General features: G+C 42.5%; 1 protein-coding gene across 7 annotated transcripts in view; it reads left to right on the forward strand.

Annotated features, from left to right (window-relative positions):
- Nucleotides 1-19,005, forward strand: part of NXPE3 (neurexophilin and PC-esterase domain family member 3) — a 55,271-nt gene that overhangs the window by 32,327 nt on the left and 3,939 nt on the right. For 5 of the 7 annotated variants that reach the window (XM_061427011.1, XM_061427014.1, XM_061427017.1 and 2 more), the window contains 3 exons: nucleotides 1,173-1,927; nucleotides 5,605-5,678; nucleotides 17,998-18,204. In XM_061427011.1, coding sequence (XP_061282995.1) covers nucleotides 1,173-1,927; nucleotides 5,605-5,678; nucleotides 17,998-18,204 — 1,036 coding nt within the window. The remainder of the gene's footprint in view (nucleotides 1-1,172; nucleotides 1,928-5,604; nucleotides 5,679-17,997; nucleotides 18,205-19,005) is intronic. The other 2 variants (XM_061427025.1, XM_061427023.1) reach the window with 1 other exon arrangement.

Genomic DNA, 19,005 nt, shown 5'->3' on the forward strand with positions numbered 1-19,005 from the left:
CTCCCGGAGCTTACTCAGACTCACGTCCATCGAGTCAGTGATGCCATCTAGCCATCTCATCCTCTGTCATCCCCTTCTCCTCCTGTCCCCCCCTTCTCCTCCTGTCCCCAATCCCTCCCAGCATCAGAGTCTTTTCCAATGAGTCAACTCTTCGCATGAGGTGGCCAAAGTACTGGAGTTTCAGCTTTAGCATCAGTCCTTCCAATGAACACCCAGGACTGATCTCCTTTAGGATGGACTGGTTGGATCTCCTTGCAGTCCAAGGGACTCTCAAGAGTCTTCTCAAGCAATAAACAACTTACTCATATGAAATTGTGCATTGTCCTGAGTTGCATGATCAGCTGTTGTGACATCCTGCTCTCTCCCACCCAGGATCCTCAACCACTGACATCATCGTGGCTCAATACAGGGTCACCTGAAGCAGATGATCCTCCTTCTGACATTATTATCGTCAGAAGGTCAGTAGTAGCCTGACGCTGCATCACAGTGCTTTTGTCCTTCACCTCACCTCATCTCATCATGTAGGCACTTTAACCTTTTACCTCATCAAGTACACCACGATCAGATGTTTTGAGAGAGAGAGAGATCACATTCATATAACTTTTATTACAGCAAATTATTATAATTATTAGTTTTGTAAGTTAGTTTTATTATTATTGTTGTTGTTTAGAGCTTCCCTAGGGACTTAGATGGTAAAGAATGTGCCTGCAACATGAGAGACCCAGGTTCAATCCCTGGGTTGGGAAGATCTACTGGAGAAGGGAATAGCTACCCACTCTTACTGTGCCTAATTTATAAATTAAACTTTATCATAGGTATATATGTATAGGAAAAAGCAGTATATACGGAGTTTGGTATTACCCACAGTTTCAGGCATCCACTGGAAGTCTTGGACATATCCCCTGAGGATAAAGGAGAACTACTGTACTTCAAAATGATTCCTTTCCCCCTTCTCCTTCTGGAAGCACAAAAGGGATTTTTCTCTGATATTTGCTGTGAGACCCTTATAACACTGGTGAGCTGTGGTTTTTTGAAACAATGTCATCCCAGTAAAGTTTTTTTTTCTTTTTCCAAGTAAGTTTTATTAACATTTAAACTGAAGCAGGGATTTATTTGGTTGACGTAAGGAGGTTTGTCATAGCTATGGTTTCTGTTTGTGTTTTTCTCTTCAGTACTTGGACCGTGAGACCGCTTCGGCCACATTCATAGACAGTGGCGGCCAGTTTGTTTCCTCCCAGGTGATAAGGATCAGCCGGAACCCTTACTGCGGCTATGAGCGCCAGATTCTGTCCAGCCGGGAGCGCCTGGAGGAGGACTCCTTGTTGGCTGCCCTACAGTGGCAGGAGCCTGACGTGGGCCCAGTCCCCTTTTTGAAGAGCACCGACCCTTCTTCCAGCTATTTTGTCATCTTGAACTCTGCAGCCTTCTTCAGGGTGGGAAGCCAGCTAGAGGTGCTGGTTCATGTGCAGGATTTTCAAAGAAAGCCCAAGAAATATGGTGGAGACTACCTGCAGGCCAGAATCCACTCCCCTAAGCTACAGGCGGGGGCCGTGGGCAGAGTGGTGGACTACCAGAACGGATTTTACAAGGTCTTTTTTACTCTGCTCTGGCCAGGTCAAGTCAAAGTGTCCATATCTCTGGTCCACCCCAGTGAAGGGATCCGAGTTCTTCAGTACCTGCAGGAAAAGAAACCAGACCGAGTCTATTTCAAGAGCCTCTTCCGGTCAGGGAGGATTTCTGAAACTACAGAATGTAACGTGTGTCTTCCAGGGAGTCTTCCCCTGTGCAACTTCACAGACCTCTACACTGGAGAACCCTGGTTCTGCTTCAAACCAAAGAAGCTCCCTTGCAGTAGCAGAATTAACCATTTCAAAGGCGGATACCTGAAGGGCCTCCTAACTGCTACAGAGAATGCTTTCTTCCAGAGGTATGTGCCCCTTGTCCTAGGTGGGGATTGAAGAGTCCCTTTCCGTTGTCTTTGTCCTACTTAGGAGACTTTCTTATTTTGGTTATGTGCTTCTTACATCTGTCCAAACTTGGCCCAGTTCAGGAGAGGTGGTAAGAAAATAAACAAAGATTTATATTTTGTGATTAGTATGTTTATTTCAGGGACTTCCCTGGTGCCTCAGATGGTAAGGAATCTGCCTGCAATGCAGGAGACCTGGGTTCAATCCCTGGTTTGGGAAGACCCCTTGGAGAAGAGAATGGCTACCCCCTCCAGTATTCTTGCCTGGAGAATCACATGGACAGAGGAGCCTGGTGGGCTACAGTCCATGGGATTGCAAAGAGTTGGACATGACTGGGTGATTAATATGCACGCGTGTACGCGCACACACACACACACACACATGCTTATTTCAGTTCAAATTAAATACCTTAAATTTTTGTTCTTTTACCTTAACATCTTTTACTTCAGAACTACATAGCATGTTTATAGCTGTATAAGCAAAATCACTTATTCACAGACAGATAAAAAAATTATCTAAGAACAGGGCTACTAGAGGTCTTACAGTCAAGCTAATGTTTTAGCTTCATGTCTCAGAAACTGAAAAAAGTCTTAAGTGTCACATTATTAGTTGTTAAAATCATATAAACATTTATTGATAGGAAAAGGTAGGAATATGGTAACATTGCTAGATTGATTTAATGATAAGCATGAAGAATAACTACCTAGTGGCAAGCGTCTGCCTGCAATGCAGGAGACCTGGGTTTGATCCCTGGGTCGGGAAGATCCCCTGGAGAAGGAAATGGCAACCCACTGCAGTATTCTTGCTTGGAGAATCCCATGGACGGAGGAGCCTAGTGGGCTACAGTCCACAGGGTCGCAAAGAGTCAGACACGACTGAGTGACTTCACTTTCACTTTCCTTCTATGAAGATTGAAGGCAGGAGGAGAAAGGGATGACTGAGGATGAGGCGTTTGGATGGTATCACCAACTCAATGGACATGAGTTTGAGCAAGTTCCAGGAGTTGGTGATGAACAGGGAAGCCTGGTGTGCTGCAGTCCATGGGGTCAAAAAGAGCTGGACACGACTGAACTACTGAACTGAACTGAACTGATGGGAAACCAGGAATATCACAACGAATTATATTTTTCAAGTTAATAGCTATTCAAATTTTTGCATTATTGAGCACATATTCCTATTTTTGAACATAGGTATGAAACTTTTTCAGTATAATGATCAATATATGGCATAATATGCAGAAGGAAATATATAGAGCCAGTATGAGGTAAAATTTCCATTTTCTTCAACATTATATGCGTGCGTGTGTGCATGCTCTGTCACTTCAGTTGTGTCCGACTTTTTGCAACCCTATAGACAGGACTGTAGCCCCCCAGGCTCCTCTGTCCATGGGATTCTCCAGGCAAGAATACTGGAGTGGGTTGCCATGCCCTCCTCCAGGAAATCTTCCCGACCCAGGGATCAAACTTGAGTCTCTTACGTCTCCTGCATTGACAGGCTGGTTCTTTATCACTAGTGCCTAAAATAAAATAACATTCCTAAGAAATAAAAAAGGTAGAAAAATTACATAGTCAGAAAGTATAATTATTTGAGAGAATGTAAAATGCTTTTTATTTTTAAATGATATATATATACTTTAAAAATATTCCCTTGTAGAGATGGTTCTTGTTGTTTTAGTTGCTAAGTTGTATCCGACTATTTTGTGACCCCATGAACTCTAGCCTGCCAGGCTCCTCTGTCCATGGGACTCTCTAGAAGAATAGTGGATTTGATTGCCATGCCCTCCAGGGAATCTTCCCGACCAGGAATCGAACCCACATCTTCTGTTATCTCCTGCATTGGCATGCAGATTCTTTACCACTGAGCCACCTAGGAAGTCCATGTAGTCTGTAGCAGCTTCTAAAATAAAGCTCTGGTTTTTTGTTTTTCTCGTAGTCAGCTTTTGGTGGCAAAAGTTTAAATACATTATTTGCTAGAATCATGCCATGCTTTCAGAAGCCCAGCAGAGGGCGCACTGCTCCCAGTATATTTACTGTACTAGTCTTCCAAGAAGGCAGTGGCACCCCGCTCCAGTACTCTTGCCTGGAAAATCCCATGGACCGAGGAGCCTGGTGGGCTGCAGTCCATGGGGTCGCTAAGAGTCAGACACGACTGAGCGACTTCACTTTACTTTTCACTTTTATGCATTGGAGAAGGAAATGGCAACCCACTCCAGTGTTCTTGCCTGGAGAATCTCAGGGATGAGGGAGCCTGGTGGGCTGCCGTCTATGGGGTTGCACAGAAGTTGGACACGACTGAAGTGACTTAGCAGCTTAGTAGCAGTCTTCCGAGGGGTTTGTGTGTGTGTGTGCGGCTCAATACAAAAGGTCTTTAGTCTTATTCTTTAATTAGGCACATTATTTATCAATAGGACTTCCCAGGTGGCGCTAGTGATAAAGAACCCACCTACCAATGCAGGAGACGTAAGAGATGTAGGTTTGATTCCTGGGTTGGGAACATCTCCTGAAGGGAGGGCATGACAACCCACTCCAGTATTTTTGCCTGGAGAGTCCATGGACAGAGGAGCCTGGTCAGCTATAGTTTATAGGATCACACAGAGTCAGACTTAGCATTTACACACACCATGAACAGATTATTTTATTTCTGTGTACTTTTTGCCTCTGTATGAGGAGTGTTCAGTTACTCTCTTTTAGGAGTGTGTTGTCAGTCTGCCTAGGGGTTTAGCAGAACCCTTCTGCTAAATGGAAGAAACATAACTTGTAATTTACTGAAATGCCACGTGGAAAAAAAGTGGGGAAAAGGTCAGAGAACTAAGTGTAAAAATTTTAAATGTTCCTAACACCAAATCCTACCATTAAAACCAGAAAACACCTGTGAATCCAGAAGGATAAAATAATGTCTGTCCTTGCCTTTACTTGCATATCCTGGATGAGGCTGGCTGATGTAGTAGAATCTGCCAGATCTGTAGTAGAATCATTTAAAAAATTCTACTTACTTAGAAGTTTGCTGGGAAAGTATTTGAGGTGGCATAGGTTTTTGAAAACAAAACATTTGACAGAATCCTGATATAGATTTTAATTTTTGCATTTTTACTCTGTTAAAAATCTGAAATTTTGCATTAGGCTAACTAAAAAGAGAAAGAGAAAGATTGACATTGATCATTTGAGGGATGGATGAGTCCCCAATTAGGATTCTGCTCTAGGCAAGGCTTAAGGAATCTGACTTAATGCTCCCCGTAGTCTTGCAGCCTGAAAACCAAGTAGTGACAGTAGACATTGTCATCAGTGTGAGCCATTCTCTGCGTCCAAGGGATTAAGCGATTCAAACAAAATTTGTCATTTTGGAGTTTGCAACCTAAGGGTGAAGCAGTGAAAAACTAAGAACCTGTTTAATTCTTATTCAGTTTATGTGTCCGTATAACCTGCTTATTATAAGATACCTAATTTATTAAGTATCAATTGTATGAATTAACATTTATAAGGATATTTCATCTTTAGACAGCTCTTTGAAATCCCATCTATTTAAAAATTTGCAAATAAAGATACATATTGAAAAATAAATGTTCCTAAATTTAAATAAATAAATTAATTCCTTAAATTAAAAATATTTGAGCTTGTACTCTTTTTATTCCTCTTTCAAGTGGTGTCAATATCAAAATGCCAATCAACTCCAGTGGACCTGATTGGGTGACTGTGATTCCCAGGAATATAAAAGGTAAAAGGAGCAAATGTGATGATTTGTTGTTTTTCCTGCTCAGTGTATTGAGTCTCTGTAGTTTCACTGAAGATACAAAGCCCCCTTTTAATTTGCCCTGGTTACTACTGGGCATAGTTTGCGTTTTAACAAAACTTCCAGGTGATTCTGATCCATTGGTACAGGATATTATTAAGAGTAAAAGAATTAAATTTAGAAGATGAAATATATGTGTTTTGTTTTTTGCAGAATAGTTATAATGAGCTATAGTCACTGGTATAAAAGAAGGATAAACATTATTATTTTTTAAAAATTTATTTATTTGGCTTTGTCGGGTCTTAATTGAGGCATGTGAACTCTTAGTTGTGGCCTGTGGGATCTAGTTCTCTGACCAGGGATCGATCCTGGGCCCCTTGCATTGGGAGCGCAGAGTCTTAGCCACTGGACCACCAGGGAAGTCCCAAGGATGAACATTATTAAGTGGCTTATGTATTGGAAGGTGGTCACTTCTTGGCCTTTTGGCTAAGATCAAGTGCAGAGGGAAGATGAGGTCCTTTTAGCTGTTGAAAGCATGTATGTGGTATCCCACAAAGCAGAGGGTGCAAACACTAATGCCCCAGGGATGAGGTGTAGAATACGCGTGAACCTAGCCGTGTGAGTATCGGCCATACGCACACCTTGTGTAAGTGGTGGGAAGGAACTGCAGAGCGGGGACCGTCTGAAGGTGGCAGCCCCTTGGTTCCTACACGTGGTTGATATGCAACAATGTGGACCCAACACAGCCAGGTCGAAAGATTTTTTTTTTTCCATCAAAAACCTGAAGTCTTAATTTTTGAATGTGCATCTCCAGATTTCAAAACATTGGCATCCTGTTAAAAACCTAAAAAAAAAATTATATTGTGTGGGCTAAATAAAACTTGTGGTCTTGATGCAGGCAGGACCCTGCCAGTCTGTATTTCTGGTGTTCACTGTCAGTTGCCACAAGAAATCCCCATCTTTTCCTGTTTGATTTACTTGAACCCAGTGAGTTCCTAATCTTAGAGGATGCAAATGTGAAACATCATGAATGGAAATTGCTTGCCTTTTATCGGCCAGGCCCTCGATCCCACAGTCAAGATGTCAGTAAACATGGTACCCCCAGTATACTGTATCCCTTACATGCTCCCATCTGTCACTTCTGGAGGCTCGGACTCACCAACACTTCTGACCCTCTGTTCCACAGCCCTGGTTGTCTAGCTCACTAGATTCAGTCTGATGGGTTTTTAGAAGATGAAAGAAACAATGAATCAGTAGGAGCAGGGTACCCGGGCTTGGATGGGTACCCTGTGACCCCGTGATGTCCCCAGTTGTCCAGTGGGATGGTCAGAGGGAGGAGCTGTAGATGGTTTGCTTGCACCTGACAAGTCTTAGAGTTCAGCCAGGAAGTAGCTGTGGCTTCACACAAGGAGCAATAGGAAGGTCCTCTTAAACGAACAGGGTGAAGAAGTAGAGGAAAACAATAGGATGGGAAAAACTAGAGATCTCTTCAAGAAAATTGGAGAGATCAAGGGAATATTCCATGTAAGGATGGGCAAAATAAAGGACAGAAATGGTAAGTGCCTAACAGAAGCAGAAGAGATTAAGAAGAGATGGCAAGAATATACAAAAGAACTATACAAAAAAGATCTTAATGACCTGAATAACTGGAATGGTGTGGTCACTCACCTAGTGAAGTGAGTGTGAAGTCAAGTGGGCCTTTGGAAGTATTACTACAGACAGAGCTAGCAGAGGTGATGGAATTCCAGCTGAGCTATTTCAAATCCTAAAAGATGATGCTGTTAAAGTGCCATACTCAATATGTCAGCAAATTTTGAAAACTCAGCAGTGGCCACAGGACTGGAAAAGTTCAGTTTTCATTCCAGTCCCAAAGAAAGCCAATGCCAAAGAATGATCAAACTACCATACAGTTGCCCTCAGTCTGCTTGCTAGTAAGGTTATACTCAAAATCCTTCAAGCTAGGCTTCTAATAGTACGTGAACCGAGGACTTCCACATGTACATCTTGATTTAGAAAAGGCAGAAGAACCAGAGATCAAATTGCCAACATTTCTTGGATCATAGAGAAAGCAAGGGAATTCCAGAAAAACATCTACTTCTGCTTCATTGACTATGCTAAAGCCTTTGACTGTGTGGATCACAACAAATTGGAAAATTCTTAAGAGATGGGAGTACCAGACCACCTTCTCTGTTTCCTGAGAAACCTGTATGTAGGTCAAGAAGCAACAGAACTGGACCTGGAACAATGGACTGGTTCAAAGTTGAGAAGGAATAAGAGAAGGCTTTGTATTGTTACTCTGTTTATTTAACTTATATGCAGAGTACATCATGTGAAATGCAGGGCTGGGTGAACCACAAGCTGGAATCAAGATTGTGGGCAGAAATATCAACAACCTCACATATGCAGGTGGTACTGCCCTAATGACAGAGAGTAAAGAGGAACTAAAGAGCATCTTTATGAAGGTGAAAAAGGAGAGTGAACAAGCTGGCTTAAAACTCAACATTAAAAAAACTAAGATCATGGCATCTGGTCCCATCACTTCATGGCAAATAGAAGGGGAAAAAGTGGAAGCAGTGACAGATTTTCTTTTCTTGTGCTCTGAAATCACTGCGGATGGTGACTACAGCCATGAAATTAAAAGACATTTTTAATTTCATATTAAAAAGCAGAGGCATCACTTTGCCAACAAAGGTGTATATAGTCAAAGCTATGGTTTTTCCAGTAGTCATGTATAGATATGAACTTGGACCATAAAGAAGGCTGAAGAATTCATGCTTTTGAATTGTGGTGCTGGAGAAGACTTGAGAATCAAACCAGTCAATCCTAAAGGAAATCAACCCTGAATATTCATTGGAAGGACTGATGCTGAAACTGAAGCTCCAATCCTTTGGCCACCTGATGTGAAGAGCCAATTCATTGGAAAAGACCCTGACGCTGAGAAAGATTGAAGGCAGGAGGAGAGGGAATGACAGAGGATGAGATGATTGGATAGCATCACTGATTCAATGAAGATGAATTTGAGCCAACTCTGGGAGATAGTGAAGGACAAGGAAGGCTGGCATGCTGCAGTCTGTAGGGTTGCAAAGAGTCTGACACGACTGAGCCACTGAACAACTATAATTTTGTTTAGAGAAAAGAAGTATTCAGTAACTAGTGAGGCTTTGATGGGTTTTTAGAGGAAGAAAGAAACCGTAAATCAGTAGGAGCAGGGTACCCTGGGTTTGAGAAAACTGTTTTAGAGCAGGTAAACAATTGGAAAGAAAAGAGAAGGACAATTACTTTGTGTAATAACAAAAAGTCCAGCATGGGGGAATGTCATCGATGTTCAGCTTAGTGACCAGCAGAGGGCACTTAAAGATCCTAAATGAAGGGCTCCCATTATTAGTTTCATTCCTTTTCCGTCCCTCCTTGCCTTCCTCCCTAATTCTGTCATTCCCTTTGTCTTCTTTTTAAAATGTCTTGTTTTCTGTTTATTTGAGACTTAAATAAGGGTTGTGGAAATAGTACGAAGTTCCTGTATAGACATTACCCAGTTTCCCCTTACACTAACTTCTTAAGAAATCACAGCTGTGCTTAGTCGCTTAGTCATGTCTGACTTTGCGATCCCATGGACTGTAGCCCTCCAGGCTTCTCTGTCCATGAGGATTCTCCAGGCAAGAATACTGGAGTAGGTTGCCATTTCCTTTTCCAGGGGATCTTCCTGACCCAGGGATCGAACCCAGGTCTCCTGCATTGCAGGTGGATTCTTTAGCGTCTGAGCCACCAGGTACGCCCAAGAATACTGGAATGGGTATCCTATCCCTTCACCAAGGGATCTTCCTGACCAAGGAATCGAACTTGGGCCTCCTGCATTGCAGGCAAATTCTTTACCAGCTGAGCTACCAGGGAAGCCCAAGAAATCATACAACACTTAACAAAAATAAGAATGGAACATCGATGTAACATTATTAAGTAAACTATTGGGTTTTATTTGGATTCCATCAGTTTTCTGACAGATGTCCATTTTTTGGTTCCAGAATGCAGTGCAGACCCCGCATTGCATTTGGTTGTACATTTCCTTAGTCTTCCCACTGTGACAGATCCTCAGACTCTTGTCTTCTATGACCTTGACACTTCAGAGGAGCACTGGTCAGATATTTCTTAGAATCTCTCTGAACTTGAGTTTGTTTAATGTTTTCTTATGAGTGGGATGAGGTTATGCATTTTTGGGAGGAATAGGACAGGAATGATGCTGTATCCTTTTGCGGAGGTACATGATGTCCAGATGTATTACTAATGATACCTTGATCACCTGGTTTAAGTGGTGTCTGCCAGGTTTTCCATTGTATCTATTTTCATTGTAATTATTTTCATCTTTGTATCTACATGATATTCTGGGGAGATACTTTGAGGCTGTGATAGGCTAAATAATGGCCCCTAAAGATGTTGTTGTTGTTGTTAAGTTGCTCAGTCATATCTGACTCTTTGTGACCCTATGTCCATCGAATCAGTGATGGCATCCAACCCTCTCATCTCCTCGGTCATCCCCTTCTCCTCTGCCCTCAGTCTTTCCCAGCATCAGGATCTTTTCCAGTGAGTCGACTCTTTACATTAGGTGGCCAGAGTATTGGAGCTTCAGCTTCAGCATCAGTCCTTCCAATGAATTTTCAGGGTTGATTTCCTTTAGGATTGACTGGTTTGATCTCCTTGTAGCCCAAGGGACTCTCAAAATATCCACATCTTAAACCCTCAAAAATATCCAGATCCTAATCCCTCAAATTTGTGGATGTTATATGTTATATGGCTAAAGAATATGTTATATGGCTAAAGAAACTTTGCCAGTGTGACTAAGTGAAGGTTTTTGAGCTGGGGAGAGAGTATCTGGATTATCTGAGTGGGCCCTAAATGCAGTCGCAAGTGTCACTTTAAGAGGGAGGCAGAGGGAGGCTTCCTACAGAAGAGAAAAGGCCATGTGAAGATGGAAGCAGAGAGAGATTTGAAGATGTCATGACCTTGGCTTTAGTAACAGAGAAATGGACCATGAGCCACAGAATGCAGCTCTAGAAAAGGCAAGGAAACAGATTCTTCCCTAGAGCCTCCAAAGAGAGTGTGGCTCTTCCCACAGCTTAGTTTTGGCCCGGTGATAGTGAATTTGGAGTTCTGGCCGTCAGATCTGTAAGAGAATAAATTTGTGTTGTTCTCAGCCACTAAATTTGTGGTAATTTGTTACAGCAGCCACAGGAAATTAATAATACAGAAACTATGTAAAACATTCTGTTTTTGTTCAAACTTTCATCTACTAACTTTAGCATTCATCACCCGATCTTCCCAGTAGCAGTTACTTCTGTGGTGTTCTAATGATGATCTGCTCTATCTCTCCTTCTAAAGACATTTATTACTTGGAATTTTTTTGTAAGGAAGAGTTGTCTCTTCTTTATCATTTGTTAATTTCATCAGTATAGGCTCATGACTATTTCAACTATTTCTTTGAATTATAATCCAATTCAATTGTTCAGATTGTTCCCGTTTTGGTAATTGGGAACTTCTTTCGCTTGGCTCTGTGCCCTTTTGACAATGCTTTCATTCTTTTCATTAATTATTTCTTTTCTTTCTTTTTTTTTAGCTCTTCCTTACTTTCTGAAGGCACCACAAGATATTTCAGGCCCATTTTGTATTTTCTTTGCTGAGGCCATAGAAGGGCTCATAGTCTTTCCACTTTTATTATTTCCACCTATGAATCCTATACTTTGAAGATTTTATTTTCCCTTTGACATGTTGATATTCATTTATTTATTATTATTTTGACTGTGCTACAAGGCTTGTGGGATCTTTGTTTTCTTTTTTTCCTCTTTTGGTCTCACTGCTCTGTGTGCAGAATCTTAGTTCCTGCTGCTGCTGCTAAGTTGCTTCAGTCGTGTCCGACTCTGTGTGACCCCATAGATGGCAGCCCACCAGGCTCCCCCATCCCTGGGATACTTTAGGCTCCAACACTGGAGTGGGTTGCCATTTCCTTCTCCAATGCATGAAAGTGAAAAGTGAAAGTGAAGTCGCTCAGTCATGTCTGACTCTTAGCGACCCCATGGACTGCAGCCTACCAGGCTCCTCCATCCATGGGATTTTCCAGGCAAGAGTACTGGATTGGGGTGCCATTGCCTTCTCCGCTTAGTTCCTGTACCAGAGTTCAAACCCTGGTCACAGAGTGAAAGCATCCTAACCACTGGACTGCCAGGGAATTTCCTTATCTATGTGTGGAATTAACAATTCCTTAGTTAATTGAGTTTCCTCCTCAAGCAGTCTTGTGGATTGCTTGAGATTGCCAGTGCCACCCCCATGCACGGACACAATTCGAGCACAGAAACATAACTTTAAGTTAGACTAGACTACCTTATTGGAGAAGGCAATGGCACCCCACTCCAGTACTCCTGCCTGGAAAATCCCATGGACGGAGGAGCCTGGTAGGCTGCAGTCTGTGAGGTCGCTAAGAGTCGGACACAACTGAGCGACTTCACTTTCACTTTTCACTTTCATGCATTGGAGAAGGAAATGGCAACCCACTCCAGTGTTGTGGCCTGGAGAATCCCAGGGACGGGGGAGCCTGGTTGGCTGCCGTCTATGGGGTCACACAGAGTCGGACACGACTGAAGTGACTTAGCAGTAGCAGCAGACTACCTTATTAAAGCCAAGCATCTGACAGGCTTTTCCAGGGTCAGAATTATTGCTGGATTTTTATAAGCACCAGCATTGTGGTCCTCAGACCACTAGCCTAATGTCTCAGGCACTTTGATGGCTTCTAATGTCATCAGCAACTAAACTAGAGCTCATGTGTTGGGGGGAGCTTAATCAAAGTTTAGAATATAACTAGATCTAATAACAGTAGAATAAATATCAACATCTTTATAGCTTTCTATTGTTTTTCTCTATTGAAATTTGTCTTATAGGCAATAGAGCACACAGATATGAGGCATATAGCACAATGGAGTTTTACGTCTGTACATATCTTTGTAGGGTGACTCCCCAGTGATCCATGCCCTTCAATTGTATGACAAAGTTGACTTAAAAAGAGAGAGAGAGATTATCCTGGGTCGATCTGACCTAACCATATAGGTCCTTAACAGTGACCTGGTGCTTCTAGAAGAAAGAGATTGAAAGTGTGAGAAGGATTTCAGGTGACGGAGATTCTTCATTGCTGGTTTTAAAGATGAAGGAGGCCACTGGGCCAGGACTGTAGGCAGCTTCTAGGAGCTGAAGGCCCTTCCCTGGTTAACAACTAGCAAGGAAATGAGAAACTCAGTCTGACAACTGAAAGGAACTGAATTTAGCTAACAATTTGAATGAACTTGGTAGCAGATTCTTCTCCAGAGCCTTCAGAAAAGAACACAGCCCTGCTGACATCCTGATTTCCACCTGTGAGATCCTGAGCAGAGAACCCTGCCACACCGCAGCCCAGACTCCTGACCTGCAGAACTGTGGGAAAATAAATAATCCTTGTTGTAAAATGTAGTTATTATATTTTTATGTATTTATTGTTTGGCTGTGCTGGGTCTTCGTTGCTGTGCATGGGCTTTCTCTGGTTGTGAGCAGAGGCTTCTCTGTTGCAGTGCACAGGCGTCAGGCGTCTCACTGTGGTAGCTTCTCTTGTTGCAGAGCACTGGCTGTAGGCGTGCAGGCTCAGGAGTTGTGACACATGGTCTTAGTTGCTCCATGGCACGTGGAATCTTCCCGAGAGAACCTATGTCTCTTGCACTGGCAGGAGTCTCACCCACTGTACCACCAGGGAAGTCTGCCCCTTGTTTTTAAGCTATTAAGTTTGTGTTGATTTCTTGCATAGCAATAGAAAATGAATTAACCAACTACTACCCAGATCAAGATATAGAGTGTTTATAGACTATCCAGCATATTTCTAGCACTCTAGTTTAGCCCCTTGCAGTGAAAAATGCACTTTCGCATATCATAGTATTGAATTTTCACAACAACCCAGTAAACCAAGGTCCTTAGACATGCAGATGACACCACCCTTATGGCAGAAAGCAAAGAGGAACCAAAGAGCCTCTTGAAAATGAAAGAAGAGAGTGAAAAAGCTGGCTTAACCTCAGCATTCAAAAAATGAAGTTCATGGCATCTGGTCCCATCACTTCATGGCAAATAGATGGGGAAACAATGGGAACAGTGACAGACTTTATTTTCTTGGGCTCAAATTCACTGTCGATGGTGACTGCAGCCATGAAATTAAAAGATGCTCCACTTGCTCCTTGGGAGAAAAGCTATGGCCAACCTAGACAGCATATTAAAAAGCAGAGACACTACTTTGCCGGCAAAGGTCTGTCTAGTCAAGGCTATGGTTTTTCCAGTAGTCATGTATGGATGTGAGAGTTGGACCATAAAGAAAGTTGAGCGATGAAGAATTGATACTTTTGACTGTGGTGCTGGAGAACTCTTGAGAGTCCCTTGGACTGCAAGGAGATCAAACCAGTCCATCCTAAAGGAAATCAGTCCTGAATATTCATTGGAAGGACTGATGCTGAAGCTGAAGCTCCAATATTTTGGCCACTTGATGTGAAGAACTGACTCATTTGAAAAGACCCTGATGCTGGGAAAGATTGAAGGCAGGAAGAGAAGGGGGCAACAGAGAATGAGATGGTTGGATGGCATCACCGACTTGATAGATGTGAATTTGAGCAAGCTCCAGGAATTGGTGAAGGACAGGGAAGCCTGGCGTGCTGCAGTCCATGGGGTCACAAAGAGTTGGACACGACTGAGCGACTGAACTGAACTGAAGCCAAGGTCCACGTCCAGTTAACTTAGGAAATCAGAGGATTGGTATCCTACACGTTTTTGTTTAGTCTCAACGTTGTGTCTGACTATTTTGCAACCGCATGGACTCTATCCCGCCGGGCTCCTCTGCCCATGGGATTTCCCAGGCAAGACATAACAGCCAGCAAGCCTAGTATCATTTGGGGAAAGGAAGCCCCCTCCTACCACCGTTTCAGTAACAAAATGCGGTCTCTATGAATGGTGCCCCCTCTGCCATCACCCATCTCCTCAGCTCCCTAAGAAACCTTGGCAAGTCACTCTGACTTGCTTTCTTTACCTTTAAGAGATATTTGGACTAGCTTTCTCTGAGGTCCCTTTCAACATTCTCTGAATCTACAGGTATTTCTACCTCAGATAGCATGTGTAAGATGCTTAGCTTTTAGAGAAAAGAAAGAAAAAAAAATTCTTAAAGTTTTGTAGGGGGAATTCAAGGTTCAGTAAAAACTCAAACCACTGTGATCTCTAAGGAGCTAGGCACTCCTCGAGTTCCCAACACTGGACGGGGTGTGGCCGGACAGCTCAGCACAGTGTCCTCATTCCTTACCTCCCGGAGGTGGCTCTCCTGTGCTCGAGTTCCTAGATAGGGAATTGATTGCCTCCATTTCTTCTTGGTCTTGTCCTTCTTTCCCCTCCTGAGTTCTAATTCCCTGCCGGAAAAATAAAAGGACCCATGTTGGTACGTACACATCCCTACCCTTATTTCACAAGTGTCCCTCTCATACCGCTCTTTCTAAATGGTTTAGGGAAATTTATCTCTGCCCATTTTTCTCATTTAGTCCCATTCGTGGCCCAAATAGCCCTTATTATGGCTAATGAATGATATAGAATGATGCTCTTTGGAGGAAAATTTAAGCTATGGGCTTTTAAAGAGAAGCCAAGACATTTTAGAGAAGTAGGAACCTTACTTGCAAATAATCAAAACTATCCCTTCTGATTTTGCATAAAGATCTTTATGTCTGCTCTTACAACCACCTCCATATAAATTTCCTTCACCATCAATGTTCAAGATAAACATAAAGTTGAATAATGACTCGGTTATGTTTTTAAATTATTTTTATTCCATTTATACAGTACAGTTTAAGTGAAAATTCTTTCTGAGCTCCGAGAAACACTGACCTTTTAAACAGTTCAGACTGCTTGAAATTTAGTCGGGAAATGTCTTTGTCCCAGTTGACCATAAGAGGGCGATGTAGGTACACATATTCCTCTTTAAAAATACCTTTTGTTATCTAGTGCTGCATGTTTAAAGAATTAATGTGAGGTTCAGTAATTGATTTGCTTTGCTTGACTTAACTCTGATAGTAAATATAATTAACATTTGAATGGAAATGGTAATTGTTTCCGGTGTGATATACATGTTTCTTTGTAACACTTACTTGACACAGAATAGCTGAGTGTACTAACTTAACCTAGCAAAAATTGTGACTTTAAAATCACTTTTGATCCCCATTCCAGTAGATATTTTCTTTGGGCCCCAGGTGTGTTCTCTGGCCTGTGCAACCTTGATGTGTTGATATAATAAGGAACTTTGGGCAAGATGAGATGACATGGTAATGCTTCATTTAGTAGCATGTTGAGAAATTGCTTTTGAATAAGCCAAACATTTATCCTACCCCCCAGTTTTCTTTGATAGTCACGTTTGCCAAAAAAGCATTTATAATGCTGTTTGCTTTTCAATTGAGACCTTGAACCTGCAAAGAATTTGCAGATGCCTAAGAAAAAGGATTAAATATGCCCCTGTCAAATAGGGCATCTTCTTTGAAGGGAATAAAACCAAAATAACTTTGAGTAATATAGATAATATCAAGAAGTCAAAGAAGGGGCCTCCCTGGTGGCTCACTATGAAGGAGCCCACCTGCCAGTGCGGGAGACATGGGTTCAGTCCCTGTTGTGGAAAGATCCCACATGCCACAGGGGCAGCTGAGCCTGTATGCACCAGAACTGTGGAGCCTGTGCTCCAGAGTCCAGGAGCCACAACTAGAGAAAGGCCCCTGCAGCAGCGAAGACCCAGCACTGCCATAAATAGATAAAGAAAAGAAAAAATGAACTGGAGCGAGCAGATAGGCATTGGAAGGAGGTAGAATTTTTTTTTTTTTTTGATAAAAAAATCAAAGAAGCTGAAAATAGTCATGAGTAGGAAACTTACTTAAATTTCAATTTCTAAGTCATATGAGCACTTGGATTTTGAATTGTGGTTAAACAGGTGAGACTATAGAATTGCTGGATTATGATCAAGATTTGAACCTTGGGGTGTATAAGGGAGTGACACAAAATGATTGGTGTTTTTGGAAGATTATAAACTTGAATAATAAGCGTTAGAAATGAATAAATGTACACTTTTCCAGAAAAAAGCCTAAAAGAAAATGGCTGGTATCCACAGACATCTTGTTTTGGGAAGTGATATAACACAGTGGTTAAGAGCATGGACTTGGGGGCTCACCTGCTTGGATTAGATCCTGACTTTGCTACTTCCTGGCTCTGGAACTGAGGTCAAGTTACTTAACTGTTTTGAAAGGTAGGACCTATCTTGAAGGGTGATCGTGAGCGTCCGATGAGAGAATACATTTAATTGCTCAGAACAGTGTCTGGTGCAGAGTAAACGTGCAGGAAATATTAGGCATCCCTGTTGAAGCATGTAAAGTGCTCTGTTTCCACTGAAAAATTCCAGTGGCATTTTCTGAGGGAGGTGTTTGGTAAGAAGGGTGTTGACTGTCACTGTGAAAGGTGTCCTGATGCTTGTGTGATCATGTGTAACTACGCTACAAGCATGAGTACACACTGCTGATGCAATTTTTTTTTTTTTTTAATTTGGCCACACTGGATCTTAGTTGAGGCATGTGAGATCTAGATCTAGTTCCCTGACCAGGGATGGAACCCCAGCCCCCTGCATTGGGAGCACGGAGTCTTAGCCACTGGACCCCCAGAGAAGTCCCTGATGCAATTTTACTATTTTTCATTGTGTATAAGGACTTTTGAACCTTTTGTGTTGTGGAGAGTAATTCTTTAGACCTTGTGTCAGTGGTTTGTTTTCTGTGTTCAGTGATGGTTTTCTGAGTTAATATTTGATTGTGGGACCCATTGATCAAAACTTTAGAATGAGCTGAGAAACATTAAGGACTAATACTGCCATGCATATATAAATGTGAATTTAAGTTGTTACTTGCCTCGCAGGCATTTGGGTGAGCCATAACCCCAGATAGTGCTTAGATCTACACATTTCCTTGGTTTTTGCCTGCTTTTATTTTGAGAAAAACATGCTTCATCAGAGGGAATGGTCAACGTCCCCTTTCCCCTTCTGTCCACAAACATCCTCACACCCATTTTAGATCTTCCTATTTTTGTGCAAAGCAGAACTTTTTGTAGGAGAGGGAAAGTCTGGGATTTCTTGGAGATGTGACAGCTGGAGGTTGTCAGCAGGCTAACAAACATAGGAGCATAATTGTGTTTTAACTTGAAACATTTTTTATGTATGACTTGTTGGAAGAGAATTTCAGAATATCTTTTTTTCTTTCAGAAACCAACAGCCTAGAACTATCTCAAGGCTTAGGAACTTTTCCTTCTGGTTATTATTACAAAGATCAGTGGAGGCCCAGGAGATTTAAGATGCGCCAGTTTAATGACCCTGACAACATTACAGAATGCTTACAGAGAAAAGTGGTGTACTTCTTTGGTGACTCGACAATCAGGCAATGGTTTGAATACCTCACTACGTTTGTTCCAGGTTGGTACTTTGCTTTTTGTTTCATAACTCCCATACACACAAGATCCAGCTCTGAAATAAGCAGACCCAGTCTGGTACCTGCAGAAAGGCATCAGATGAGGGAAAACTGACTTCTCCGAAGGACTAAAGGCGAGTCCTGATGCTGGAGAGATGAGTGATAGTTTCTGACCAGTGGTGGGGCTGGCATGCATCAACGAAAGCTCTGGCTGCCTGTTGCAGTTCAAAGCACTGACAAGCCGTGTGACCCTGGACGAGTCATCTGCTTCTCAGGGCTTCGTTTCTCCAAGTGTGCGATAAGGTGCTGGACACTCACCTCACAGGTGTGAGGTGACACCCTTCTGACAGTCTAGGCTGTGAAATGGAAGTGAACATTTCCTGTTGTTTCTCTTCTAGTTCTGTTTGGTCCTACTCCAAGTTTATAACAGATTTAAGTGGAAGGAGTCAGACAAACTGTAGTCCAATTTATTGCATCCAGGCAACAGAGTGTCCCCGTGTCACCCATTGGGTGGTCGCTGTGTGACTCTGAGATGAGCTGCCTCTCACCAAGGGAGTCTGGCCAGTCCAGCCTTCTTAGCTTCCTGGTCTCACGGCTGGGCTCTGGGCAGCTCTTCAGACTTGGAATAAAACCCTGCTTATCGGAGGGCCGTCCCTTATTCTCAGGAGGCCTTTTCCTCTTCCCAGAAAGGGTGTGGATAGAGCGAGGAGGGGCGGATCCAGGGCAGCAGGACTGAAAACCCTGCTTAGAGTTTACAGAGCTGACGAACAGCTTTGTGGGAAATGTGTTTTGTTTTTTTTTTTTCA

Source organism: Bos javanicus, chromosome 1 (assembly GCF_032452875.1).
Source record: "Bos javanicus breed banteng chromosome 1, ARS-OSU_banteng_1.0, whole genome shotgun sequence".
Classification (NCBI taxonomy): Eukaryota; Metazoa; Chordata; class Mammalia; order Artiodactyla; family Bovidae; genus Bos; species Bos javanicus.